The sequence below is a fragment of the Patiria miniata genome, unplaced genomic scaffold (assembly GCF_015706575.1).
Source record: "Patiria miniata isolate m_02_andy unplaced genomic scaffold, ASM1570657v1 HiC_scaffold_3, whole genome shotgun sequence".
In the NCBI taxonomy this organism is placed as follows: domain Eukaryota; kingdom Metazoa; phylum Echinodermata; class Asteroidea; order Valvatida; family Asterinidae; genus Patiria; species Patiria miniata.
Genome location: NW_024037069.1, coordinates 34,459,717 through 34,487,595, shown reverse-complemented (window position 1 = coordinate 34,487,595; position 27,879 = coordinate 34,459,717). Strand labels below are relative to the sequence as shown.

The following is a 27,879-nucleotide window of genomic DNA, read 5'->3' as shown; positions in this document are numbered from 1 at the left end:
TACACTACAGTTGGTGTGTGTGTGTGATCGCCGCATACGCGACTTGACGATGGAACGTCGAAATGTGCTGCTAAATGATCGCTTAAATACTACAATTTAAGATATGCAACTGAGTAAGTGAACCCGTACAGGACAGGTAGAAGTCTTTCCATCGACCATGTGATGAATTTTGCGAAGAATTTTGCTCGAAAAGCGTTGAAAACTGTCGCGATTGCCGGCCGGTAGCGGAGGTAAATCGGCAGCAAAAATGGCGACCTCGTCATGTTGTGCGAGAGACTCCATTGTCCTTGTACTTGTGTGCGGATTGGTAATGTTTACGAACGATGTTTCCTCGGCACTGGAACCGCTTCAAAATGCTCCCAAGGAGACTGAATCTGCATCAAGCAGGCGGGGAGATCGAGGGGACGATCTCTCGAAATCACAGATTAACTTTAACAATCCGGACTTGCTTCGCGAGCTGGCTTCTTCGTTGTACCAGCCCGGCGAGTCAGCGGGAGCGAGCAAGCGGAGTCGTGGGGCGGGCAAGGAGGCCGATTTGGACGGCGTCTTGGTGCGGCAAGCTGAGATCTTGTCAGACCGGTTCAGATACATCGTGAACACAGAACTCGGGTTGAGCTCATTACAGGTATGTTTGCCGTCATCATATTACTTTTATTAGAAGAAACTAATGCCAATGTGTTTTTTTTTATTTGTTGTCTTTTCATTCAGTGTTAATATTATGTTGACCATTTTCATTTATAATAATTATTTTATAGTTTTAAAGGGACCAATTTTTCCAATTTTGATGGATAAATTTATACTGGTTTATTTTTAATAATTTAAACATTTACAACAGATTTTGGCGTAATGGCTTTTGTTATTTATACAGGCTAAATGATTATGTGTATGTATGTGTAATTTCTCCACTGATTTGTGAACTTCCGTAGGCCAATAATAGGCCCTACAGAAGTATTATTATAAACAAACATATATTCAGGTTGTAACTTGGATGTGCCAGTATGTTGTTGACAAACAAATGTGTTATGTTTTACAATTACATCCAGGAAAGTATTGAGCATCATTTTTTTTTTTACAGTACATTGTCGTGATTGTAAATGTAAATGTTATCATGGTTATAAAACATGTTTTGTAAATTTGTGATATGCTTGTACATTTGTATGTTTGTTATGCTCAATGTGCTCAAAATAATTGATTATTGCATGATCTACCAGTCAGCCAGCAGATCATCAGTTGCCAATAAAGAATTAACCTGGATCTGATACAGATTGTTCATTTCACATCAGGGAATTTTTGTATTTGAATTTTTGTATTTTTTTCTTTCAACATTTTTTTTAGAGGGGGAGAATAATTATGCTTCGCTGATTCTTTGCTTTTGAGACATTTGAAAATGGAAAATGTTTGAAAATGATTTGTTTGAAATCTGACAATTTAAATTGCTGCTGTTAATTTTTAAACATAACCGACTGTAACGACACATCGTTTGTACGATCCGTTTGTACACTGTAACTTCGCTTTATTGTAACTGGATGTCAGTTTGTTGCAATTCCGTAGGACGGTTTGACATTCCAACTTGACTTGCATATCAAGATTTTACAGTTATCTTTTTGCGTGCAAGAATTAATAGTGAGTAAAAATATGCGTACATGTACGTCTCATGACGTACATACATGTACTCTAAAAAATTTAGAAAAGCTGTTATTCATCAAGTACCAAATTTCAAAAGCAATAAACTGCACAGTGTTTACATTTTTTTTTTTTTGTCCAAATCTTGTGCGAACATTAGGATTTAGTAAGTTTCATACATTTGTTTCAAATTTGTTCTACATGTATGTCGATCATGCACCAAAGATTTCAATGAAGCACACAGTAAATAATGGGGACTATTGCATCAATTTCAATGTATGTATTATTAGAAAGTGTACATTTATTTTCAGTACATACTGTTTTAATGTATGTAAGTCCTCGATCTAAATTTGCCTCACATTAGAATTATCAGTTATTTCACAGAATCAATTTCATGTTTTAACTGAATAACTTAGAAAAGTACAACTGTTTCAATTTGAAGTATTTAAACTCAAATACTTTTTATGAATGAGTCAAAATATATAACAATTCTAATATCCTTGGGGAGAATTTCATTTGATTTCAAATTTGCTTGGTAAATTTTGGAATTTTGTTAATTGAAGCTGATGCTTATAACTTATAATAATAATATAATGTATGGATCCTACGCGATCATACTAGCAAGACTGATTTTTGGATCTTTACAAAAAAAATTATTGTGAATTCGTCAATGCATTGCAAAGAAAGAGCTGTCAGCATCCTCATATAGCCCAATTTACTATTGAATATTCAGAGCAGCACAGTGCAAATTTAGAAACATGTTAAATACATGATTATCCAAATTGTATTTTCAGTTTAAAGTCATATCTAGGATCATTTGCTTTTCATGCATTTTGTTCGCTTCTAATAATATCCACTCAAAATATAAAGACAAATATTCAAAACCTAACCTTGTTGAAGTTTCAGCTCAGTGGATATTACCCTTTTCGAGAAAACAGTGAAAAACTATGGGCAATCCTTTGATCGCGAAACATGATTTTTTTCCATAGCACTTATTCCCCACCAAAATTCAGTCAATTGACTGATCGTTGGAAAATCACCCATATTTCTTGATTTCTTACAATTTCACAGGATGTTAGTGCCAGTGCAATCTTTAATCCAAATAAGCAATCCTTTGATCACGAAACATGATTATATCCATAGCACTTATTCCCCCCAAAAATTCAGTCGATTGACTGATCGTTGGAAAATCACCTACATTTCTTGATTTCTTACAATTTCACAGGATGTTAGTGCCAGTGCAATCTTTAATCCAAATAAGCAATCCTTTGATCACGAAACATGATTATATCCATAGCACTTATTCCCCCCAAAAATTCAGTCAATTGACTGATCGTCTTGATTTCTTACAATTTCACAGGATGTTAGTACCAGTGCAATCTTTAAATCCAAATAAGCAATCCTTTGATCACAAAACATGATTTTATCCATAGCACCCTTTTTCCCCAAAAAAATCAGTCCATTGACTGATTGTTGGAAAATCACCTACATTTCTTGATTTCTTACAATTTCACTGGATGTTAGTGCCAGTGCAATCTTTAATCCAAATAAGCTTTTTGAAATAATTTTGTCCATGTAGGTTACTTTCGGGATAAATGCAAATTATCCTTTATGCTTAAAACATGTTCCTTCAATTATGTGTACATATCAGTGCCCATCTCCTATGTGTACTCCATGAGGCATTCTTCCGCATGAAGCATGTTGCCCCGTGTATCCTCGGCGCAACTAATGTAATTTTCTGTCAGGCTGGAGCCACAAATCCTATTTTGCATACAAATTGCAGATCCAGGCTGGCCTTTCACCTCATGGCCACAGGGCAAACCAGGTACAGGCTGGGATGGTGGCCAGAGAAAAACTAAATTTAGTTTGTGTCCCCCGTAGAATTCAATAAAATGAGAAAATGTCATCTTGTTTCATATTTTGTTAAGATGGTACCATTGACATTTATTGACCCTGTGAACATTATTTCACAATTACTTGCATTTAATTGTAATTTGTAATTTGAAGAATATTTGAAGGTAGGCCTACTGATTTAGAATGCACTGCATTAATTATTTGAGAACTTTAATATTCAGTGACAGTTCATGAAATGGATACCATACATGTATGATATCAACGTTATGGCGCTTGAAAGAAATTGTCTCAATGAATGTACACTATTTTGAGGTCTGTGACCAGATTTTTGTGTAAGATGACCTGAGAAGTAACATTGTGGTCCAAGAACCTGCACTCAAGATGCATAGGTCTAGATTGAGCACATGCTGTAGGCTAGCATTATGACCACACAAAGAGGGTAGGTTTGATGGCCCATTGGATTAAAAAACCACCCCTCAGCCAGCTAAACCTTCTATTGTTCCTCACAAAAGCCGAAGCCAAACCAGCCCCAGACCACAAATGCATGACAAGGGACTGGGCTCAATCCTGCAGTGTTTATGGCTGTTTGTGAGGAGGTTTTTGTGGGGCTTGTGTGTCACAAGAAAGCCAATTTTGCTACATGTTGATGTCGGTCATAATGGACCCCTAGTGCGTGTTAGGTGTGAACAATGCTGCGGCAAAAGTTGTAAATTTCAGGCACAGTGCCAGGCATGGATTCAAGATGCCTGACCTACAATGTATTCAGAACGTGTACATTCTCAGTAAGGCGAGAAAAAAAAAGGGGGTTCTTAAGTCCTGGGCACACTTTCATGATGTTGCTAAAGTTTAAAACCATAAACTTTTGCTTTTAATATCCAAAATCCCTGGTGAATCGGTCACAGGCAGTTTATAAATCCCATGAAATGTTGGCTAGTAAGGGCCTCCTAGTCATCAGTTTTTGCTCTGCGTAGCAGATCCATCCTCATATAATCTCATGAAGCTGTGCTCAGTTCCACATCCGCAAGGATGATGATGCGCTGTCTTCAAGCGAAATTGGTTAAACCACATGCACATGTACACATGTACAAGAATTTCAACATCGTAAAATGTTCCTGTGGGTCAGCAAATTATCATGTTATTACTTGGATTGTAATGTTAAGGAAAGAGATCAAGAACGCTTGTAAATTTAGATTATTCTGCAGAGTTGTATGACGTGAATCAATTTAGAGTTGCAATTTCGAGTCCTTTGGACAAAAAGCTCAGACACAGAGTTGACTACCATAACTCAACTTGACACTTGCACTCAGACCCAGTGATTTGGATCTCAGGCCTGTACTTGAGCCAAGAGACTCAAAACTCAGTCTTGGACTCAAACTGAGCGACTCTACGGTACATACATGTACATGTACAGTACAATTCTGCTTTTCTGTAAGGCTTGCATTTGCAAGAGCCTACTACCATATATTTAACTCAATCCAAATTGTAAAGTTGGAATTGTAATTTGAAGCAGTGTTGAATTTCAGCGATTTTGTTTTCCAAGACCAGAGTCATCACACTTTGCTTTAGCAATAAAACTTACAGTACATGTACATGTTAGACTGTAGGCCTACGTGTACATGAAGTGTAGGGTACTTAGATATAACCCTGTAGTTTATTACCAACCCTGTGAACAATGCCATTGGTTGTCATGAAGCCAGGGGAGGTAATTGTAAAACTAAAAGTTGTGATTTAAAGCCTCGTTGAATTTTAGCCTGTTCTCCCAAGACCAAAGTCATCATTTGTTGCCACAGCGCTGAGACGTACATGTACAACAACCCTGTACTTTCCACTAAAACCCTGTGAACAATGCCATTGGTGGTCACGATGTCAATGGAGGTCATTGCTAGCCATGAGTTATGAGGGCAGCGGTCGTTGGCGCAGCGGTCGTCAGCGGTCGTCAGCGCAGCATTCCCGCTGAGGCCAGTCAGGTCAGGACCGGACAGGGAGCAAAAGGGAATTTATTACGTCTTGAAAGACTGGTATGATTCCTCTGGGTACTGGCATATTGATTGCATTCTGAATCCGAGTGACAATCTTCCAGTACAGATGTATTTATTGCATACGTATGTTTTATTACACTACAATAAAATGCAGAGAAAAATGAAGTGTGGGTACATCATGTACAAGTATGTTGAGGAGGGCGAAACACAATGTAAGATTAAGCAGTCCCCTCCCCAGGTGAATTCCATCTTATGAAATGTTTGGATGTGGTATCCGCTGCTACATCAAACTGAATGTACATGTATGCCAGCTGACCCAGCAAGCTTGGTGGTCGTGTGGTACTGTGGTACATGTAAGACTTCTGCACTAGTAAGCAGGAGGTCGTGGGTTCGAGTCCCACTGGAGTAAGCTTGTGCATTGTTTCTCGCAACCCTCGAACAACACCGAGTATACAGTGTTTATAGGCAAAGGGTAAAACGCAATACCAGAGGTCTCCCCCACGCAAATTCCATTTCATTTTCATAAAACAGAATGATGCTGTAATGAACAGCCCTAGTAAAGGAAACATTTGGCTGCAGTGAACATCCCTTTGATACCACATTTTGTACACATGTAATAATGATGGCCGAAAATCAGTTAAGAAAAACAACCATGCTACTGCTCAAATTTTGTGGCGTTCCTTGCATTTCTTTATAGCAAAGTTCTACTTATCGATGAAATATGAATTAATTATACCCTTATTTCCCCTGTTGTATTCACCAAGAGAACGATTCTGAATTATTACCCAATCCAAATGTGCAGTGCACACGTTATTTGTACAAAATATTAAAAAAAAAAAAATTTGGATCAAGAAAATTTCTAAAATACTGGTAAACTTTAGGTTTTTGATGGGTCGGGTAAATTAATTAAATGTCAGATTTTACAACTTTCCACGCCTGAAATACATGTATTTCACGGTTGAAGCAAAATGGAAAATTGCAGGACAAAGCATGGACAAAGCACTAGTTATCATAGCAATTGGTAAAAAACTTGTTTTTATAAAGGTTCTGGATTCAAATGTATCATTCCCTCAAAACCAAACAGTTTTACCTTGAAAAAAAAAAATCTCGGAGCTTTTTTAAGCCCTACGAAAATATTACTTCCCTCTGTGAGGCTGATTAGAATTCAGGCGTTTCCCACCGAACTTGTTATTCTTCCCTCCAGCTCCCAGTCCTGGCACACCAGGTACTAGGGCTCTCCAAACAACCCGCTCATATTGAACCGTACCGAGTGAAGGTTTTTAATCCAATGCCTACACCATGCATACATGCATGGTACTGCTCAGTGTAGCTCGGATAACATGCTGCAGGCAAGGGTTATTTATTTTGCAACATGTAGTTCATGTAATACAGGTGACTTCGAAACACAGCAGTTTACCTAATCCATTGTCACTATAGTTTTTTTTCCAGTTTTTTTCTAGGTACCGGTACATGCATTGTCCTGAAAAGAACATTTTTTGTTAAATATATGTGGAATTAGTGTTTACTTGATGGAAAATGTGCAATTTGCAACGCACGTCTACATGTGTATACATTGTACAATGTACATGTACATGTATGTCATTTAAATAACTTTATATCCACTTAAACCCAAACCCCCATGGATGCAGGTTTTTTTACAAACAAAATCCTCACTTCTCCAAATTCATACAAAAATTACAATGGACCAAAAAAGCAATGATGTAATATTTTTGCATTTTGACTAAAATTTTGACAGCAAGGGCAATGTACATGTACATTTAAATCTTCACTGGGTTCTATAAATTATTAGGCCTATAGTATTGAAAATGCAAATAATCTTGATGCAAACTCCAGATTTTAGAAATGTCATATTTTTGTGGTGAAGACTGTTTCACTGAAAAGATCAAGGTTTATAAAATGTACACTCCAAATTTATAACTGACCAAAATACATGTACCGGTATGTAATTTTTTTGAATGTATGCAGTATACATTGTAGTAATAATTATAATACTAGAAAAACTGAGCTTTGTGAAGTTAATTACATTTTTTTCATAATGTGATGCTGTAAATTGTAGATGTTACTTTAAAGTGAATATTTTTCATTTAATATGCAAATATTGCTTAGAGAAATTGAGATTTAATACACTGTACGGTACATTGTACATACACAATTAAGGCATTTGGGAAGCGCATTGTGAATAAAAAGTCCAAATGTAATTCATTCACTACATGTACATGAAGCTTTGCATTTACAGTGTCAGTATTCTGTATCCCTTCCTCCCAAAATGACAAATTAATGAGCGTTGAGTGCCGGTACAAAGATCGCGGTGCTTTTTTTTTTTTTTTACAAACCCTGAACAATCCAGGAGGGTTTCATTTTTCAGTCTCGCGCACGAATTCACTAATTATTGACAAGGTCCCACAGTGTACTCTGTACTCTCTCATACGCTGACTGAACAGTGAATGGACATCGATTCAAAGACTAAAACACGCCTCCATGTGGCTACTGTAAATTAAATTTATTCTTCAGTAGGCAACTGAAAACTGAAGCAAAAAAAAACTCTCTGGATTTTTGTGCAAGAAGACCTTGAGAAAATGGTTAGGGACCACAAGTTATTGTTATTTTAACCTTTATTTTGTATTGACCAAGTGTAAATCGTGCGGTAGTTTGGTTTCATTATGAAAACAAAACTTTGCAATGCTTAAGAAAAGTCTTCTACAGTTATCGACCTCCATTGGTCCACAGGCAGAAAGTATTGTCCACATATTTTTTCCTGTGGTAGTATTTACAACGTATTGATCACCGGGAGCGAAGTTGTTTTTAGCAAGAGTAAAAATTAAAGGAAGTGTATATTTTTTATTTTAGAAAAAAAAACTAGCAGGTACAACATAAACGGAGACCAATCAGTTTGATGTTAATCTGGAATTGCTGGAACTTGCTGTACAGTGAATATGTGTAAAAAATGAAAAATGGTTTAACAAATAAGTCTTATTTTTTTCATTTCAGAAAGCATACGATTCCCTGTCATATGAAGACAAGGAGCCTAATGCACAGCAGCAGTTAGATAAGGTAAGTTTAGATGTGTTCCTGTTTGCAGAATTCCTTGTCTTCCTAAATATTCATACATGTATTGGTACACACAATGTATGTATAGTGACCATGTATGTAACTGTAAATATTTAACTTTTTAACACAACAAATTCCCCCCCCCCCAAACAAAATCTAATAACAACAACAACAGTAACTCCCCCCCCCAAAAAAAAAAAAACCACAAAACAGAACAAAATTAAAAATACTGGAAAAGGATTAAGGCATTCTAAAAACAATTGAACTGTCCCCCCAAAAAACAAAAGAACAGCAAGGTGCCCAATTTTTAGGAGGTAATTATAATTTTGTAATTTCTAAAAAGTCCAATCATAAAAGAAATTCATGACAGCAATGTCCCTTTAGTACCACTGTACCTAGTTAGATTTTGTTTCCCGTTTAAAAAAAACACACCCTTCAAACTTCCCTTTAAGAGCAGTCCGCCCTTTTGGGTGTTAATAAACAACTCACTGTCATCACTGTATACTGGCAGAACATGTCTCACACTCCATCACACTGTGTGCAACGATGTGCGTAATTTAACGACATTGCAATTTTAAATTTTACTTGCTGACTAGCAGCGATCGAAGTGCACTGGACTGCGAAATAATTGCACAGGAAACCTGCTCTGTGCATTTTCATTTGGATTAAGAAAGTATTGAATAAATTTGAACATGGAACTGACATTTATATCTCTACACCAGCTACACCTATGCATTGCTAGTCTGACGATACATATTTTTTTCTTAAAAAAAAATCTTTCTCAAATGCAATCAGAATTGTTTCTTTCTTTTCTCAAAATAATAAAGTAAAATGATAATTATGCCTTGGGAAAAGATTCACAGACTTATGAAGTGGCTTGCTGAAAAGTTGCTCCTATTGCAACAGAAAAATCCTGAAATAATTAAAAGACAATTGCTACTTAACAGTATTTTTAATTGTAGCAGAAATAATGTGCTCACCTTTAGCATTTTTTCACAGTATATATTCGCTTGAGCAACTTGATACATGAATTGATCCTTTGAAATTAGCATACTTGTTAATACTGCGTTTACTGACAAAGGTTTCTCTGAAATGAGCAGAAATTCTGTCTGCGGAAATCCTTTTTGAGATGTGGTGGACACAATGAGGGCACTATTCGGTTTAAGTAAATTCACCCAAACCAAACTGTGCCACCTTTTGTGCCCGTCATATCTTAAAAAGATTTATGTTCTTACCACTGTCATGCAATTTGGCCGTGTTAAACTTGTGTCTCCTCTGTATTTCTGCAGTTGACATTCAACGTCAAAGCCAAACTGAAGAAGTTCCTTCAACTCTTGAACTTTGACCGGGTGGTGATAGAGACTCTGTATCGAGCCCACCGCTCGGACCCCATCACGGCTAGTCATAAATGCTGCCGACTCCCACCGGAGTACTTCAAGTAAGTCCTCCGTCTTGAAAAAAAATAAAGTTCAGTGGCTTTCCCTGCCTGGCAATGAAACAGTTCACTTTGACCAATTAGATTTCAACGTTTTGGTCAGGTGACTGATCAAACTCAATCACAGGCACTGTCAGACAGGGCTTATTGGTGAATTCTGAACAGTCTATTGCGATGAGATGTCCTTGAAACTATGAATAGTCTTGATCTATTTTATATAATGTTTATACTCTTTTTAGTAATGATTCCAAGGTTCTTTAAAAGTGCACAGGCACAACAGTGACAAGAGCCCAGAATCCTGAAAACAAAAAGCCAAAGAGAGAGGAGTAAGAAGAAATGATCAGTTTTAGAGGTGGGAGGAAAATTTTGGAAACATTTTTTTCGAAGAAAAGTGACAGAGTCAGGCATGGAATGAAGAACCAATCTGCGTGTTGGCCTGAACAGGATTACAACCCAGGTCACAGAGGTGGAAGGCGAGGAAAGTGGCACTGAGCTAGATTCAAATTGTCAAGAAAAAACATGAAACACCACCCATTTTCACAATCTCCAGAGTATGCCAGGAGTTTATCATCTGATACTAATCTCTTTGTTTTCGCTGTTATAATGCATGCTTTGTTTTCATTGTAGAAAAAAATTGTTAAGAGTTGAACCCCTCACACAACTACAACAATTTTGTCAGACTTTGTAAGAACTCCACTTTTATTGACGTCTTTGATTTGCTTTATTTTGCGTAGATATGACTCGGTCTTCCAAGCCAACATCTCTAAGGAGTCCGCCTGTGAGCGAGTGTCTCCAGCCACGCCCGGCAACGCCTTCAACCCTGTCAAAAACATCTCACAAGGTAGCATCAACGAGAACCCACTTATACTGCTTACTGTTTTCCAAAAACTATTCTTAAGACTTGCATCATCTGAAGTCTCTTTTAGTCAACATTTAGTTATTTATTTATTTATTTATTTCTCTCAGCCAACAGCGAATAACCGCCAATTACAGGCCGAGTAAAAACATAAAACATATATAACAATAAAAATTTATGATAAAATTACAATGAGGATACAAAACTTATAACTTTATAACTTTATTTACTCTTGCCTCTCATCGCCATGGCCCGGGTTCGATTCCTGGCTACATATTTGAGTAGAGTTGTGCAATAATTCTCTCCTGGGCCACGAGGGTTCTCCGATTTTCCTCCCTCTGCAAAAATCAACACTTTCTATCTGGCTGTGCTCCGTGGTCAGACATGGGTCATATGGTGGCTGCCTATACACCTTTACTAGTCCGAAAATTGGGACTCTCAATACTGTGTACATGAGAGTCCCAAAACTTAAGGTATTGAAAACCAAAACATGCAATACAAGAAAATAGACTGGCACCTCAAACAGCCAGTCCAACACAGCTTCAGTACTGCATCAATCAACCATGCCAAAAGAATTTAAGAAACATGTGGCATGAAGCGGGAACTAGTCTCAGTTTACTACACATTTCTCCATAGTCAAGCCACCAGACTATTGACACTGAATGAAGAGGTCAGTCTTTTCAAATAGTTGGACCATGGTTGGACATGTACCAGTCTAGTATTTAGCCCCATTTTGAAATCACTTGACTTCCTTCTCATGTGCAAAGTATTGAAGAAAAGTCTGCTTTAAAAATTGAATTGAGTCTGCCAACTTAGTTGGTGAAATACTGAGGACGTTTTCTTTGCCCCAGTGGGATGTTTGGAGAAATTTGCTGGCTAAACTGTGAGTAAAGTGGGCTTGATTTAGTTTTGCATGTTTCAGGGCACTCCAGGGCCCTGTCTACACCTTTACATGCCTTCGGCAGGACCACGTTGTAGCCGCGTTTTTCAAAATTCAGCTTCTGCTGCGAGTAAGGATGATTAGTCCCCGAAAATATATTTATCAATTTATTTGTTGTTTCATCTTTTGTTGTCTTGTGTAGTATTTAAGAGACACCAAATGGCCAACCCAACCCTCAAGTGGCAATATTTCAACTCAGAAGACGGTGTACATGTGATCTTCCCAGCGACGTCTTACACAGCCGACCATCCCCATGCCAGACGATGCAAAGATGACATGGACATGAGGAATGAGTGAGTTGATGCCATGACTTGGCTTAGGATTAAACTTTGCTTAACATTGAACTTTATTCATAGCACGAAATTCTGTATTTAAAGCAGAATTCTGCCCTTTTCTGAGCTTGGAATTCTGGACTTTGAGCTGTGATAACTTTGAAATTAAGAGTTTGGAGAAAAGAACAAGCAGAAAATTGGTTGATATGACTTTTAAATCATCATAGACTGTGGAATAGATTTTCAAGTTCTGTGCCGGTGTCTGTAATATATTTGCAGATGTGTTGCTTAATTATGTATGTGCACATCCCATAGTCCCAAATTGTGACCGTTCAGCGAACATCTGTTATTTTTTATGAATTGGATATCATTGTAAAGAAAATCATGTGAAAACGCAAGTGCCTGTTTTTCTTCAAATTTTACAGTAAAATAGCTTCCTATCAGTGTGTCTGCATTCAAATACTTCAATGTGTCTCTTTTTGTCTGCAGGCCTATCTACTCCTCAACTGTCCGACCTCAGGCCAAGAATGTCATCATACTGATAGACAGGGGCTTCTCAGTCAGCGATGCATCGTTGCAGATTGCTAGAGAGGCTGCTGAAGTCGCCCTGGCATCACTGTCAGAGAAAGATCAGGTAAAGCCATGTCTGAACTATGTGGCTATGACTTGCAGTGATACACACGTGTCTATGGGAAGTGGATTCAGCCATATCCATAGATGCATGTGTCATTTCAAACTGTAGCCAACAGAGAATGCGTCCCAGAGAAATGAAACAGTCGATAATTTTACTGTCATGAAATGATGGTATTTGACTTTATCTTGGGATATGGGTGTGGCACAAAGGAGGCGGTCCACCCCATATCCTTATATATCTGTGTGGCACATGGGTGTGGCACATTTGTGAAGCCACACCCATATCCTCAAATATGGGTGTGGTACATTTGTGGAGCCACACCCATATCCAAGGATATGGGTGTGGCTTTGTGGCACATGATTGAAACCCCACCCAATATCTGGGAATTTGTGTGTGAATTTCAAGGTCAGGAGATAAAACTTTTCAATTGGAATGTTTTTTTACCGACGTGATAGAAAAATGTTAATTCAGAGAAGAAATTTTATAAAAATTATAAAAAGTACCAACAAAATCTAATAACAATTGGTATGTCTCAGGTTGGAGTGTTGAGTGTGGGCTCTACCGTGCAGACGTGCCAACAGGATGGTTGCTATGACAACCACCTAGCAACCGCTACCATGGATGCCAAAGAGCAGCTGGTCCGATACATCAGAACCATCAAGCGAGATACTGGTATGAAGCAAATCAATAAACTTTTCTTATTCAATTGCATTTGAATATAGCAGATTTTTCCCATTTTTCTTCATTATTTAATGTTTGTTTACATACTGTCATTTGTGACTATCTCGCTGTTAGTACAAATGTTATTTTAAAGCTGTGTTGCCAAAACTCTTGGAACATCTCGGATAATGTGCTTCCGAACGATTTGAAATGAGCATATACTTTAAGCACACTTATTTTGGAAGAAGTACTTCGTTGTTTGTGCTTCTCATGGAATGACAAACTGTATGTTTCTATTGGTTTTTGTAGGTGTTACCAATCATACACTGGGTTTGCAGAAAGCGTTTAGTTTGTTCCAAAAGTCTACAGTGCCGCAACATCCCAACAATAGTATCGCTGGTAAGTACACAAATAAATAAAAATTTGTGAAAATTATAAATTGTAAGAATTCTAGAAATGAAGTGTGAAATGATATGTGACTAATTTCTTCTAAAAAATGTCTCATCGTTTGCGTTTCTATTTTTCAGACTCGGTTATAGTGTACTTTAGTGCTGGTCATGTATCCGACACTGAGGGCGCTACATCAATCATCAATATGGTGATCAACGAGAATCGACGGTTCAACAACAGGGCTATTGTCATGACGTACGCCCTGGTCCAAGGTACGATACTTTCAGTTCGTCATGGTGTAACATTATCTTCTTTCTTTCTCTTTTGAGAACGGTCCTTGAATGTTAAATGCCAACTTGAGATCTTGTTGGTGATTGTATACATAGTGGGTTCAGGTCCAACCTGTGAGATTCTAGTGTGTGTGTCCTCTGGCAAGACGCTTTGCCATGATTTGTATATCTCTGGCATGTAGTTATTCAGTTTTCTTCCTAAACCTGTGATGGTTTTAATAGGATGTTGTGTTTGAATTAAATATTTCCATTAAAACTGTAACATTGAGCTCTGTACTCACAAGGATTAAAGATGGTCTTAGCAATGCTCTAGTGGCATGGCGAGCAGGGTAAAAATGACGCAGTGGTTTCAACCCCAAAAGTCCACGAACCTAAAAAGGTGCTTTGGGCCAAATCTGTGGAATCTTGTAAAGACTGAGAATCTTATCCATATGTCTGCCCATGTGGGATTTGAACCATAGTCACAAGAATGAAAGGCAACGCCATGATCTCAAAGGGTCTTATTTAAGGTGTCTTAATTTTTCCTTGTGAATTTTGCAGAAGGCGTAACTGGTCTGGAGGAGCTGGCTTTTCTACGAGACCTGGCTGAGCTAGACAACGGGACAAGTTACCAAGAGACTGCCAGACTCAATCTACCTCCTAAACAGGTAAAGACAGGTGTCTTCCCCTCCCCCATCCCCCCCTTCCAAAAAAAAAAATTATTCAGCATGTCTTAAATTGAAATTCCTTTTTGAGAGGGTTGCAGATGCTGAAAATTTGAGTAAATTAGTTTTTTTCATTAAAACAAAACCTACAAATTGGAAAGTTGTTAGGAGAAAAAAAAAAAAATTGTTAGGAAGAGTATGGGGTATGTATCTTTAAAAGTTACTGTACAAAGTATGTATCAGGCATCTTCACGTATCGGTAAGCAGCATTTGTCTGATTTCGACTTTTGGTTTCATTTTCTCCCTACAGAAAGGAGTGATGACAGTGCTGAACCAGATGAGCAATTTACCCTCTGCAGTTGGGAGATTTTACACCATTCTGCCTCTGGACACAGTCTCCAAGCCCGTATTCTCCCTACCTCACTTTGATCCAACAGGAGGAGGTAAGTTCCACTTTGTGTAGGAAAAAGGTAAAGTTAAGTTGTTGAGAGACAAAATAAAATTCTAAAAAATTACATCTTCGCAATGCAACAATTCAACAAAATGCAGTGACGTGGTCTCTTTGAACTATGTATTCATGATATTTATGTTGGTTGTTGTTGTTTACACTTGGTGTATGTTGTTGTTTATTCAGGTCTGATCATGAGTATCACCCAGACATGTTACGTCAACAGTCGTCTGATAGGCATCGTTGGTCTAGAGGCTAACATGGTGGATCTCTTGGAGGATATCACCTACTTCAAGGAAGGCGACCGTTCTTATTCCTTCATTATTGACAGGAGAGGTAGGTGGTTGGTCACATGTATTGCAGTGTATGATCCTTATTTTTTGGGACTATATCAAAGCAAATTTTTCCAACAAGTGGTCGTCTAGGCTATTTTTTTAAAGTAGTTGTCAATCATTGTTGAAATTTGTGCACCGTTGATGTCATAAATTTTGGCACTTACTGTTGATAACAACAGTGAGATAAGGCCAAAAAAAAAATTCTCGGTCTCTGGTCAGCGCGCGCGTCGATTTTAATCATGCGCGTCAACCTTTTTTTTTTTTCAAATTAACAAGGTAGCTACAACAGCGCCCTCTATTGCCGCGCCTCCTCAAATTTTTGTACCAAGGAGCACCAAGAAATGGGGAAATTGCACCAAGGCAAATGATAAAGGGCACCAAGGCAAATTATGGAGGACACCAATGTATAATGAGGACACAAAAAAGCAAAATAGTACCCACCTTGTCTGTACAATACAAGCTTGAAAAAAAAAAAAAAATGCGTCGCCGCATCAATTCCGGAACTTCGGTCTGACCAGAGACCGACTATTTTTTTTTTGCCTAAGTACGTGACAGTTGTTAACTCTATGTAACACATAAAAATACCACTAGGCTTAGATCACATGTTGATGTTCATTTTGTCTATAGACTAATACGCACACAGTCCGGGCTCCTTCGACCAATAGGGTTACCAAAATGCGCGCACGCCTTGTCTTTAGGAATGCGTGCAGCGTGCGCGAGCGTGACACCAACGCAAAATGGCTTCTAATTTTGTTCATCGAATCACACTATAGGATTGGCTCAATCCAGACATTAGATGTATTGAGCTTTTTGGGCCTGACATAAATGACAACTGTATAATGTAAACCTTTGGTTTCTCTCCTGTTGCAGGTTTGACCATCATGCATCCGTCCCTAGCCCGGCCCATAGTAGCCTCACAACCACCGCTCTATGCCGACATCAGTCACTTTGAGCAGTCGGTCAACTTTGACCGAGTCCGCCAGTCGATGCTAAGGTATCTACATAAATTCTTTTTCTTGCAATATCCTGACCAAGTATTTTGTAAAACTATGTTTCCAATTATGAGCAAAGTGACATAATCTATCTAAGCAAATTTTATGTTTTACTGCCGTGTCGCACATGTAGACCACTAACAAACTGAAATTTTTCAAACAAATGTTGTCAAAGAATTAGCAACAAACCCCCAAAATACAGTTTGATATTGAAAAAGAAATTGACCATTAATTTGTGAAAAGTAAGATTTTTTGTCGTCTGGAGTGTTGACCAAATGGACATGGCTCCCTTGTTGAAATCCAATCTCTCATTTGTTTTGTGCAGGGGTGAGAGTGGTACCATGCAGCTGCGGAGATTTGCCAACGAGAGCACATATGTCAACTACACATGGAAACCGGTGAGTGTCTGGGTACTAGGCTGTACCTCATGCATATTCATGAACAAATTCCTTATCCTCATTGGAATAAAACCACTGTGCCAAATGTAGAGTGGTAATTTGACACTTCTCAAGAAAACTACGTTTGAGCACATTTCCCATCATGCAGTTTTGTTTTACTAGCACCTCTTTGTACAAATGTGAACTGAATGTCCGAAATCGGCAAAAAAAATATTTGACAAAAAAAATTGGCTCAGAAAATGATATAATGTATTTTATCATAGACTTTAGTTTTCACTCAAGAGTTTTTTTAAATTCAAGCTTACATGCTTTACTTTAAATGTTGATTTGTAGGTTGACAATGCCCTCTTGTCAGTGTGTGTGGTCATAGAAGAGCAAGATTTCAACCTAAGGCACCTGAGGAAAATGCACGGTAAGTCTCGCAACTGACGTCATAAAAACTTCCCCTGAGTTAGACTGGAAACGTGACCTTGCATCACATGTGTATATGAGGACAGGCAACGGTCGCCATGATTCTGATATCTGATTGGTTACTATGCCTTGATGATGCTGCCTTACCTATAATCTGATTGGCCTACATCTCCAGCACGCTTAAAGGTCACAGAACACAGTGCCCTATTTGTGCATGCGTGTATATTCAAGTTAAGTGGACCCCTGCGTCATAGGTTATTGGGCTAACAATGTGTGGGTCGATCTCAGACTCTCCACTGTGACAGATTTTGAGGCTTTTTTAGAACTATGGCAGCGTCCGATTTACTTGGCTACGACTGGCAATAATACATGCATGTGCGAGAAGAGGATTCGTGCTCTTCAATAGTAGCATGTGTAATTACTGGCCGTAGCCATAGCTGTCAGTATCTGACGTTTTCAAATCATCTTTGTCTTTCGTTATTGCAGTTCCACCAGGCCAGACCCTCCTGTATCATCGACTTGACCTCCTCCCCTCGGACAACATCTGCATGCACCTCAAGCAGCTGGCAACTACAGGTAAAACATGATTGTAACTTGTCCTTTAGTCTCCAAGCTTCCTGGTTTGCTATTGGCTCACCGTTCATGTGAAGGACAATGTTGTTCTTGAAGGAACTTTTTTCAAACAGCAAAGACCTTATGTTTTAATGACAGATTTAGTTTCATTATAACGCTTGTCATCACCCTGACGAACTTGCTTTGCTCGCAAGTTGCATGAAATGGCGTTTTCAAAATGTCAAAATAAACGTCAAAGTGTTTTACATAGTCATGTTTGAGGATTTTGACCTTGAAAGAGAATTATACAATGTACATGTGTATAAGGGAAGAATGCAAAATTAAACAAGCAAACTTGAGGTTGAACCCCAAAGTACCCTGTTAAATCCTGTCAAACATCATAAAACTTTGAGGTAAACTTCGCGTTACACCTCGGGTTACCCTGTGTTTAGTTCTCCATTCTCCCCAAATCTCAAAGTTTCGATTTATCTCGGTGGACTGTTCTGGATTTGGCCAGAAGCCTGCCACTTAATACTTTGACATCAACATGCGTGTCCCTGTCACGGCTGTAATTGGTCAAAACATTGTGGGGCAATTGATTTATTTGATTTTTGTCATCTCCAATTTCAGATGCCAGCACCCTGATGTTAGCACCCAGTAGTTTCTCCTCCCCTTTGAGCATCTCAGCCAACGAGAGACTAAGCTGGTGGTTCAGGCCTACATGGCTTACCTGAGTGACAACACTAATCTCATATCCAACCCAGGATTCAAGGTAAACGCGTCTTCCTTTAGGAAAGCGATTTTGCTTAAAACTCTTGGGTTTGGGTTTTTCTCATCAGTGATGTAATGGGATATTCCATGTGTTTACTCTGTATGAACTGTACATGTGCTGTATTACGTTGTCTTAGCGCTGGCAAGAAAACATTTCTCAAGCTTGTGTGGGTTAGATTCGAACACAAGACCTCCCGTTTACAAGTGCAGATGTCTTAACCAGTTGACCAATTCATGTAAGATTGCCAGGGAACAGCTGGTCAGCTCAAGTCTTGAGAAGAAATCATTATTAAACATCTTACGTCACAGCCTTTTTAACCTGAAGAACTGGATTTGATCTGTGAGTGATCCTAGTTAACAGTTTCCCAGGTTTGCAGCATTGCTAATGTTGTTAGCATCGTGACTTTGGCTGTGATCCCTGGCTACATGGCATATACAGGTTTATGGCTTCTGACTAGCGCCCCTTGAACAAACAAATTGACAAACGGGGGAACCGCAATCAGAAGAATGGATAGCTCCGTTGGTAGAGCACCGGAACAGCAATCCTGAGGTCGCAGGTTCAAACCCCGCTCCAGGCAATTTCTTCAACAACTTCTAAAAACTGTTGCTAGTTGGAAACTTTTACAATTTCCAATTTGGGTAGTGAAAAACAACAGAACACAATAAAAGATGACTGTAAGGTTAAAAATTTGATTCCAGGAATGAATGGGTTTTACAAATTGTTTTTTTTTTTTTTAACTTTCTCCAGGATATGATCAAAGATGATGTATCTGCTACCAGCGGCTTGGAGAAGGCGTGGTTGGCTCAGTTTGAGAAGAGTCACCTCAACGACTACGTTGTCAGAAGGTTGGTTATTCCTACGCTGAAACAGTAGAGAGGTTTCGCAATCAAATGGATACGGTTAGGTCATCACTGTGTGTGGTTTTGTGCCACAAGCAACTTGCTGTCTGCTACACATGAACACGTTACGGATATGTCCTGTGCCACTCTTCAGTTCTGATGCAAAACCTCTTAGTGACCCCTTGACCCCAGCATCCTGTTTTGAATTTTCTCTTTTTGCTGCCTTTTCACAGCTTCTATAAGAATGTTCTTGGTTTTGTTTTTCTTGTCAGGTATCTAGCCACGACCAGCGGCATTCTCAGGATGTACCCAGGCTCCCGGGTGGATAAGAGCTTTGACCCCTCCAAGCGACCTTGGTAAGTGACCTTTGACACGTGTCATGTGACCCGATATCCACACATACCATTGAGGTTACCAAATTCATATCATGAGCCAATTAGAAAGGAAAACTTTGATACATGATTGACCCATGAAATCCTCAAAAAATGTATTTAAATTTTGTTTTATTATTTTCATTAAAAAAATATGCTTCGTTAAAAAAAAATTGTGTGTGATAGTATTTTACTTTGCAGTACCCATAATATATGGCTAGACTTCACTTCAAACATTAATCCTTTATTATTGAGTTATTATTATTTTGTTTATGACAGGTACAAGCGTGCCATAGCTCATCCCGGCCGTGTGACTCTCTCCTCTCCTTATTTGGACATGGGCGGGGCCGGTTACATCATCACACTCAGCCATGTTGTCTATCAGGGAAGGTAAGCCATCCCATTGGATGCTGCCAAGGGTCTGAGTCCTGAATATGCATGCATATGCAAATGATAAAAATGGCACCAAGTATATCAACTTGAACATTTTCAGATTTATTGATTTGTAATCTTCGATATATGTCTACTACACATATTTTAGAGAAATAGTACAAAAATCGTGGAGTTAAAAGTGTTTTTAAGGAAAAGTAGTAGGTATCTTAAATTTTCACGAATACAAAACTTGAAAATTTAAAGGTCTTTTTCTCAGTAGTTAACTTCTTTTTGCATGTCGATAAGTTTATAGTTTAAATCAGCCATGAGTTGTCATCAAAACCAATTTTTCACTGAGCTTATAAAAACAGAAATTACTATTTAGCAAATGTTTTGCGCTAAGCAAATATCAGCTGAGTACCAGTCACAAGCAGTATTAACCCAATGGCATTTTGGTTGGTAACCGCATTTCCTAAGCAAACATTTCTGTGCTTAACTCAGGGCTGACGGCTCACACGAGGAAACCGACCACGTTGTAGGAATCATGGGGATTGACTTCACCATCCGCTACTTCTACAAAGTCCTTCTGGAGATCATGCCGGTATGCAAGGAGGAGAACGTTCGCTGCTTCGTCATGGATGATAGGGGTTACCTCATAGCTCACCCGAGGCTGGTGGAACCGGCCGGCAGGGGACCGGTGGAGCAGCAGCACATAACTCATCAAGTGAGTGCTTTCAAAACTGAATCTTGATCATTATTTGTTGGTTTTTAATGGAGGAACGAGGGACTGAAATTTGTAATTTAGCCTCTGTGGTCTCTATGGGCTCCTTGCGCCAACAAAAGAGGGCGCCCTTTTACCTAGCATTAATGTCCCATGGGCGGGACACATACATTTCGCTGGTTGACGCGCACGCACCGTTCCTTGTGTGTGACGCACGTTCACCAGGGGATTTCTACTATGTTCACGCAGCTAGTGGCAGCGCTTTGCGGCAAAATATTGCAGTCAGGCAAGATGGCGATGTTCAGTGACCCCAACTGTACTTTCTTTGCCGGTGAGGGGGTACTTGTGAACGGAGCAGATAGACCCTTCGCCTTTTTGAAAGTGTTTCTATCATTTTTATTCAGTATCAATAGACACATTGTCCACTTACTCTCGTCCCTCTTGAACAATAGCATTGTACCTTCAAAATGGCTGCCGTGGAGAGGGTCTAATGGAATATATTGGGTATAACAGAGCAAAGCTAAATGAGAACTGTTATTTGATTCTTGTCTCCTTAAAGGAAATCTTGGTGTCCAACGACATCTTGTACCACACCCACCTGGTGAAGAAACTCCGATGCAACAACTACGAGGATCGAACCATCCAGCGCTACTACTCGTTCAACACCAGCCTAGTCGGTGTCCTGTCTAACCTCTACCATGGAGAATACTGCAGCAAGTACCGCATCGTGCCTGTGCCGGATACCAACGCCTTTGTGGGCGTGGTCAACGATACGTGTAGCGAGGTGACGACGTTCTGCCCGTGCAGCATGGTGAGTAGAGAACTGAACTAACACACAAGTTCCACCCTCAATGGTTACAATGAAAAATTGGGCTGGAACTCTTAAACACATTGACCATAGTGCTTGATGCTCACGCAAAGATGCTACTGGTTCATGCACATTTAGAATGAACCTAGTCAAGCGTACCAGGTACTTCTTGAAAGAGCTGAAATAGATAATCGTCTGGTTGTGTAATAAATCTTTTGAAACTTTAAAAAAATTTCAATATTCGAGATAATTTTAACAACTTTCTATATTGTATTTTGGTGTGATTTTACTGGCCGAAATGTCTAGATTTTGTAAGCGACTGTGACTTTGTCTACAGAATACTGTGGCACTTTACAAGTTTCACAAATATATATTTTCTGCATTTTTTTTTCTGCAACTGGAGAATCTTCATCATTTGAGCTTTTACCCTACGTGTAAACCCTGTCTGTGTGCCAATTCGTACACACAAAACAGACCCTATTGTTGACAACTATTCGTCCATGCAAACAATCCAACAGTAAGAAGTATTTGCTACCTGTTGTCTAACGAATGTTGAACAGTAAAAGAAAACTTTTATTCATACGGATTCAAGCATTTGCTTTTCCTTAATGCTATTACTCCAAAGTAAATGTTTAAACTATTTGCTTAAACTACCTAGCATTGTCTCAACAGTATTCTGCTATAAAGAGAAGGAAATATCAAGTTCCTCGTTTTTGTTTCTACTTACAGTATGACCGTCTGTGTCTGAACTGCAACCGTATGGAGCAAACAGAGTGTGAATGCCCCTGTGAATGTGAGCTGGAGTTGGACCACTGTCATGGGACACTGCAACAAGGGGAGGATAGGTCAGTAAACAAGGATGTTAAACAAAATATAAAACCACACTTCTAATTTATCGTTTCAATTTGATATTTTCATACAACAAAGAGCTTACGTAGATAGCACAATAGGCGTAAGCATGCTTGACTTTCAAACTTAGTTTTGTATGTACTTCATAACAAGTGACAATGAATATGACACATTTGTGTTGCCAAGTTTATGAATATTCATCATGACTGATTACCATATTCATGACAGGAATCTCAGCTGTTCAGACAAGGAAGAGAACACCATCCTACTAATGACAAACAAGAGTATCAATGAAGGCTTTAATACCACAGTGCTAACATGAATGGCATATTTGTTAATGAATATTTATCGTAATTGATTACCATATTCATTATGACTGATTACCATATTCATCATGATTGATCACCATATTCATGGCAGGAATCCCAGCTGTTCTGACAAGGAAGAGAGTGCTAGCCTGCCTATCATAGATGAGAGTATCACTGAAGACTTACCACAGTGCTTCAACTACAACTGCAAGCAGAGAAAGACATTCAGGTACAGGCATCTGTCAACAACCCCCCCCCCCCCAAAAAAAAACATCATCAGTGCCAATGGGAACCATTTCAGAGAACTCCCTTATTGCTATATGCCATGATTTCTCAACCCAAATTGTCTTCGCTGTCTTGTTTTAACCTCTGTGCATGCTCCACAATCCAGTACTGTGACACTGTCTTTGCTATATTTAACTTCGAAGCAGCATCACGTACAGTATTTTGAGGTTCTACGTGTTGCAATCTTGACAAATCCTCCAAAATGTCCTGGAGGAATTTTAGTGCCAAATGGAACATTCTTAAGGAACAGTAATCTACTGTGATCCTTAAGTTAAAGCCGCATCCGAATTACATGGCTACGACTAGAAGTAACACATGTTTATGAGAAGAGGCTAAAGCCACTTCCATAGGTGCATGTGTTATCGTAAGCCATAGCCAAGTAGTTTGACTTCAAAGTCCCCTAAACAAGCATTCTGGTTTATAGATTTGGTTATCTGATGGATCACACAATTAAAAAAAATACCTGATTCAGTACGCCCAAATTTTGGCTTATTTTGTAGACCGATATTCGTTGTAATTTATTTTTAAGTTTTGTTTTGTTTGATTATTACAGGGATTGTTTTGGTGTGGTAGACTGTGAGTGGTGCGTGGCCGCCACCAACCCTCAGCATAAACTCCGTAAGCTGTCCATGCCTTACTGCGCCACTCAGCGCGAGTGCTTCGGTGGAGTGGTCGGTGCCCAGTCGCCGTACTACGACGAGATAGGTCAGTATCAACTGGACGTAAGGAAGTTAGATAAACTCGGACAAAACGTTGAAAGAAGTTGTGAAACGTGGAGCTGTGTAATGTTGATGTCGTGGTACTTTCCTTGTTTTCCACCTGTGTGGTCCGGGTTCGAATGCCCCCCAGGTTGACTGCGGATTTGGTTTTAAGTACCGACATTATTCCGTTGCTCCCCTGAAGTATCTTTTAAGGTTTTTTTTTCTGCCAACTCTTCCAATCTATAGTGATTTGTATGTACCTCTGCAAAAATCTATGTTTTCACGACTGAAAGAATATAGGATCATTTGCATTTATTCAAAAAGTAACCTGCATTTTGATCAAAAATCTTCCTTGGATTATAGATTATTATGGTACTAAACACCTGTGAGATTATTCTGTCTAACTTGCTGTCATTTGGAAGAAATCAAGAAATGTAGTTGATTTCCAACGATCAGTCAATTGACTAATTTTTGGAAATAAAGAGCGTTTTTGACAAAATCGTGTTTTGTGATCCAAAGGTTGCACATGGTTTTTCACAGTTTTCCCGAAAAGCGTAATATCCACAGTTAGTTTTGAAGATTCTAGTTTGGATTTGCATCCTTTGTAATTCAGCTTCTTCTGCAAGTATTGATGATTAGCCTCCAAACTGATTTGCTTGTTTATTTATGTAATTATGCCTGTTTAATTTTCAATATCTTTCTCTTTCTAGTCACCGACAACCAGTCCGCCCCCTTCGAGGCCCACAAGGGTGCCCAGGTCGGCCCCGTCGCTGGTGCTTTCATGGGTGTCATCATGGCCCTAGCCCTGGTCATCTATGCCTACCGTCACCACGTTCACAACAACGCGCAGCGACGTCGCGAGCTGGCCCAGAACGGCTCAGATGCGTCGGTCCGGATGTCTCAGGGAGAAGGGGAGGGGGAAGGAGAAGAGGAAGGGGAGAACGAGAACCAACCCCCAGCACCGGGAGCTTGTAAGTCTCGCTCAAACTTTGTTATTTTAGAAGTGTCTAAAGACCTTGCTGCTATGGGCTATTAAACCACCATCCCTGCAATGTGGACTGAGCCATTCATTTCTAACACTTTTTGTCTATAAAATTCTTAAAAATGTATATTTATTCTCATTTTCAATTTTTGTAATTGTAAATTTTGTAGTCGGACATGCCAACATTCTCTTGGCCGCTTTGAACCAACCCAGCCCCTACCACCAACGTGCCCGCTATGGCATCCGTGTCTGGCGCCACCGCCCTGGTGGCACTCCCAGCGAGAGTGACCACGGCTACAGCACCATGACCCCCCACGAAGATTCCGAGTACCAGTACGTGGAGCCCGAACCCATCCTCGTCCACGTGGAACCAGAGCGCCACAACATAGACCCGCCCCCGGGTACGCTACGCGTCAAGCGCCCCAAATCCTCCACCCCGACCGCTACCCTCTTAGACCTATCACAAGGTGACGCAGGCACCCCCACCCAGGGGGGTTCTAGCGACCTCCCCCCAAGGCTGGACCCCCCACCCCAGACCGTCATCCCCACCAGGAGGTCTCTAGTCAAAGCGCAGGTACACGCCATGGATACGGTGTGCTAGCTGTCAGTCTTGTAGCCCCCTACGCGGCGGCTGTACGTATTCCTTAAGTAATTTCACGCAACTCACCAGTTGTACTGTATTCACACAGTTTTTGTGCAAAATTTGGAGCAACTTTATAACAATCTTTTGGGATCCCTTAATGACCCCATGATTTGCATTTACCAAAGATACAAGTACTTATTTGGGCCGCATATTGGAAAAGTGCCAGGAACAGTGTGGCATCACATCATGAAAACAGGAACAATGCAAAATTTGATGGCAAATTTTCTTGATATCCTAAATAGCATTATATTCATACTATGTACCCCTAGCACTTCTGTATACCCAACATGTGTGGAAAATTTCAGAAAAACCATCACAGTACTGTTACCAAAGCTGCAACACAGAAAATTCCTAGTTAATTATGCATACAATTTGCATATTTGAATATTCATAAATAAATACCAAAGCCATGGGCCAATCAGCCTTATCAGTCACTACAGCATTATGCGGCATTTTTACAAATTGCCAAATTCAAAATATATGAAGATTTTTTTTATTTTAGGCATTTTACCCCAGAATTTGGTCATACCGGTAAGTTCTGATATTGGACGTAAAATATTAAAAGCATTTTTAAGTTTTATTGTAAATATTGTACATATCAATTGTAGAGATTTTATTATTAGCCAAAGTACTACTCCTTAGTATGTGATCAGATAAGAGAGAAAATGTTCGTTTGTCAACATTTGTGTATACATGTATATATATTTTGTATTCAGTATTTGATTAAAAAACCAAAATAACGAATAACTGAATGAATGATCTCAGGTGATTAACAACAAAAATGAACCTAATTTAAACTACAGAAATTACTCGTAGAATTCGTTGACGTTTTTTTCATATATTTTTTTGAGCTCAAGTTGTGTGTTATTAATGGAGCTTTTGTGTTAGTGGAGACACTGAAGTGGGGAAGTTTTTTATTGTTATGGAAATTAGGACCGAGTTTCAACTGTCCCCACAGCGTCTTTGGTCCCCATAGTATCTTTGGTCCCCATAGTAACTATCGCTTATCGAAGGAGGGGTCCCCATAACTACGGAACAATTAACACCGGTATGCGTGTTACAGTATCCTATACATAGATCAGTGTAAAGTTCATGTTTGCACAAACCATGGGCGTATATGCACAAGAAAAACATGACCAACCGTATCACTTGTTTAAATAATAATAATTAATTCTATTTATTTTCAACCATTAGGATTTGAATTGTAACAAATTAATCCAAAGCTTAAGAAATTCTTCCCTCCACACATTAACAAAAATTTAATTTGGGAATCAATATTAATTTGGTAACAGTTCAGTTAAACACAACCAAATTCTATAAAATCAGTGATTTTTTATTTTAAAAAAATTGGAGGCGAAGTACTTAATCGGGTTGGAGTGGTGTAATCGTGCCAAATGCTTGATGTGTGATTATTAAATGATTCATAAATAAATTATCAAATATCGTATTAGACTAATCACTGCCAAATATTTTTTAAAATTGTCCTAAATTCTGAAGTAGTCGACTCCAGAAAATAGGGGCCGGGTTATTTTTGTTTTAAACTAAATGTAGATATGTAAATAAGCTTGCTAAAAATGCTTCCTTTTTAGAAAATTTTAGTAGTGCAGCTTATTTTATTGTAGGACTGTTGAAAATCACTACAAGTTATGAAGACTGATTTCAGTTACAAAAAGGCTTGGTATTTGACGCTGTGACCATCTTGTTCATGATATACGTAATTTACTTGCTCAAAACAATTCTTGAAGTCAGTTTTTGTGACTGACATGTGTGTGTGAATGTACATTCTGCATATAACTTGTCTTCATGATGGGGAAAAAGGAGAGCATTTTTGTCCATTTTGTCAGTTTCTATTTCACATGCAAATCCTTTATCAGTGTATTCAGCTTCCCTGGTAAGCATTGATTCCTATATGTAAATGGTGATAAAAGCACATGTAAACCAGTGAGGACTGGTTGCAGCCCCCTCCTTTCAAAGTCTAGAACACATTGTAGAGATTGGGAACCAGCCTATTTGTACTGACAGTCATGCACAAAGCTTATAGACAGGTGCCTATACATTGTCACTGCATGTCACAGGAATTCTCAATGTACAGTCAGGGAACATGGCCAAGATGGTCACGGCATAAACCAGCTGCCTTTGTACGTAAGTCTTTTTTGTTTTATGATACCAAATTTGTTTTCTGTATTTATTGTGATTGAGTAACCAAGCGTTGTTATATTACAACATGCCAAAGAAGCTAGATGTTTTCATATGGAGTTAGTATGTGCCATTTTGTAAGTGATCGTAATGCTGCGGTAGAGTATTGTGCTTACTTAGGTAGCCATGATTTCATAAGGTGAGTGATTCTGAATGTGTTTCGAACGATAGAGAAGATAATGCCGCCATGTAGTACGTCGGCAAGAAATGTAAAGAAATGTACATGTCTAGAGATTCAGGTCCAACAATT

The 27,879-nt window shown here is 39.0% G+C and overlaps 1 protein-coding gene across 1 annotated transcript; it reads left to right on the top strand.

The window, feature by feature from the left end:
- Positions 1 to 11: 11 nt before the first annotated feature.
- Positions 12 to 27,879, top strand: LOC119736899 (VWFA and cache domain-containing protein 1-like). The gene is given in 28 exon segments (XM_038210922.1): positions 12 to 625; positions 8,466 to 8,528; positions 9,815 to 9,963; positions 10,695 to 10,801; positions 11,899 to 12,049; positions 12,518 to 12,662; positions 13,199 to 13,334; positions 13,632 to 13,721; positions 13,850 to 13,984; positions 14,543 to 14,649; positions 14,957 to 15,089; positions 15,281 to 15,430; positions 16,300 to 16,423; positions 16,747 to 16,819; positions 17,153 to 17,231; positions 17,717 to 17,806; positions 18,413 to 18,448; positions 18,451 to 18,554; positions 19,302 to 19,399; positions 19,666 to 19,749; positions 20,044 to 20,154; positions 20,638 to 20,860; positions 21,417 to 21,668; positions 22,395 to 22,510; positions 22,935 to 23,051; positions 23,661 to 23,812; positions 24,519 to 24,779; positions 24,961 to 27,879. Coding segments are annotated over 28 exon segments (4,095 nt in total). The 5' UTR covers positions 12 to 247; the 3' UTR covers positions 25,392 to 27,879.